The sequence below is a fragment of the Hylaeus volcanicus genome, unplaced genomic scaffold (assembly GCF_026283585.1).
Source record: "Hylaeus volcanicus isolate JK05 unplaced genomic scaffold, UHH_iyHylVolc1.0_haploid 10680, whole genome shotgun sequence".
NCBI lineage: Eukaryota > Metazoa > Arthropoda > Insecta > Hymenoptera > Colletidae > Hylaeus > Hylaeus volcanicus.
The window spans coordinates 1-1,362 of record NW_026532343.1 but is presented as its reverse complement, the minus strand read 5'-3'; the positions used below and the strand labels follow the sequence as shown (position 1 = coordinate 1,362).

The 1,362-nt window shown below is 46.3% G+C and overlaps 1 protein-coding gene across 1 annotated transcript; it reads left to right on the top strand.

Moving 5' to 3' along the window:
* Positions 1-33: 33 nt before the first annotated feature.
* LOC128882336 (uncharacterized) lies at positions 34-1,053 on the top strand. The gene has a single exon (XM_054133921.1). The coding sequence runs from the start codon at positions 34-36 to the stop codon at positions 1,051-1,053; it is 1,020 nt and encodes a 339-aa protein (XP_053989896.1).
* The last annotated feature ends 309 nt before the right edge of the window (positions 1,054-1,362 follow it).

Genomic DNA, 1,362 nt, shown 5'->3' with positions numbered 1-1,362 from the left:
GGCGAAGATGAGTGTGGAGGTGGGGTAGGGGTAATGGAGCGAGAGGGAAGCAAGGTGGAGGAGGCGAAAAGGAGAGGAAGACCGACGAAGGCAGAGGCTTGGTGTAGGGAAAGGACGGGGAGTCTAGGGAATATAGAAGATTTGCTTAAGAGAGGAAAGAGGAAGGAGTGGGGAGGGGAGGAGGAGATGGAAGTAAGGGAAGTAGAGGAAATATTTAAAAGAAGTAAGAAAGTAGAAAGAACGCCAGAAAAGTTGGGGATAGGAAAAGCGGAATTGGAGCAAATGCTAAGAGGGTTGATGGAGGGAATGAGGAAAGATATTGGAGAGGATTTAAAGAAGATAGGGAAGGGGGTGGAAGAGGGAAGAGAAGAAATGCTGAGGCAACTGAGCGAGATGAAAGAGAGCTGGGAAAGAGAAAGAGCGGAGCTAAGAGGGAAGATAGAGATGCTTGAAAAGAAAGTGGAAAGGTTAAAATTAAAAGAGAAAAAAGAGGAAGGAGGGGAGACAGGTGAGGAGGAAAGGAGGGAGTTGAGTAAGAAGGTGAGGGAGTTGGTAACAAGAATAGATAAAAAGGAAAGGGAAGGGAGAAGAAGGAATTTGATAATAAAAGATGTGAAGGTGGAAGGGAAGGGGAAGGAAGAAGTGGTAGAAGAGATTTGGGGGAGGATAGGGGTGAAAGAGAAAATAGAAGAAGTAAGGAGGATAGGCAAAGTGGATAGAGAGGGGAGAGGTAGGTTGATGGTGAAGATGGAAGGAGTGGAGGGAAAGAGGAAGGTAATGATGGCAAGAAGGAAATTAAAAGGGAGGCCGGAAAGAATAGAAGACGATAGAACAGAGGAAGAAAGGCGAGCAAGGTGGAAGATAAAGAGAGAGGCGGAAAGAGAGAGAAGAGAGGGACAGAGGGTACAGATTGGGTACATGAAGATGTGGGTTAATAATGAGTTGAGAAGATGGGATGAAGTAGTGGAAAAGTGGATAGAGGAACAGGGAACCGGGCAGAGGGGGGTTCAGGTCAGAGATGGGAAGGCGAAAGAGGGATGGAAAGAAATGTAAAAGGATCAGGAGAGAAAAGCAGGATATATAAGGTGGCGTTTTGGAATGTGGCAGGATTGAAGAACAAAGAGAAGGACTTTTGGGAGGGAATCAAAGAATGGGATGTAGTGGTGATGTGTGAAACAAGGGTGGGAAGAAGGGAGTGGGAGGGAATAAGAAATAAAGCGACGAAAGGATATGTGTGGGAATTACAATATGCGGTAAGGAGAGGGAAGAAAGGACGGGCTATGGGGGGAATGCTTATAAGGGCAAGGGAAGGAATCAAAATGATGAGAGTGGAAAGGGAGGAGGAGGAGAAAGAGGGGATAA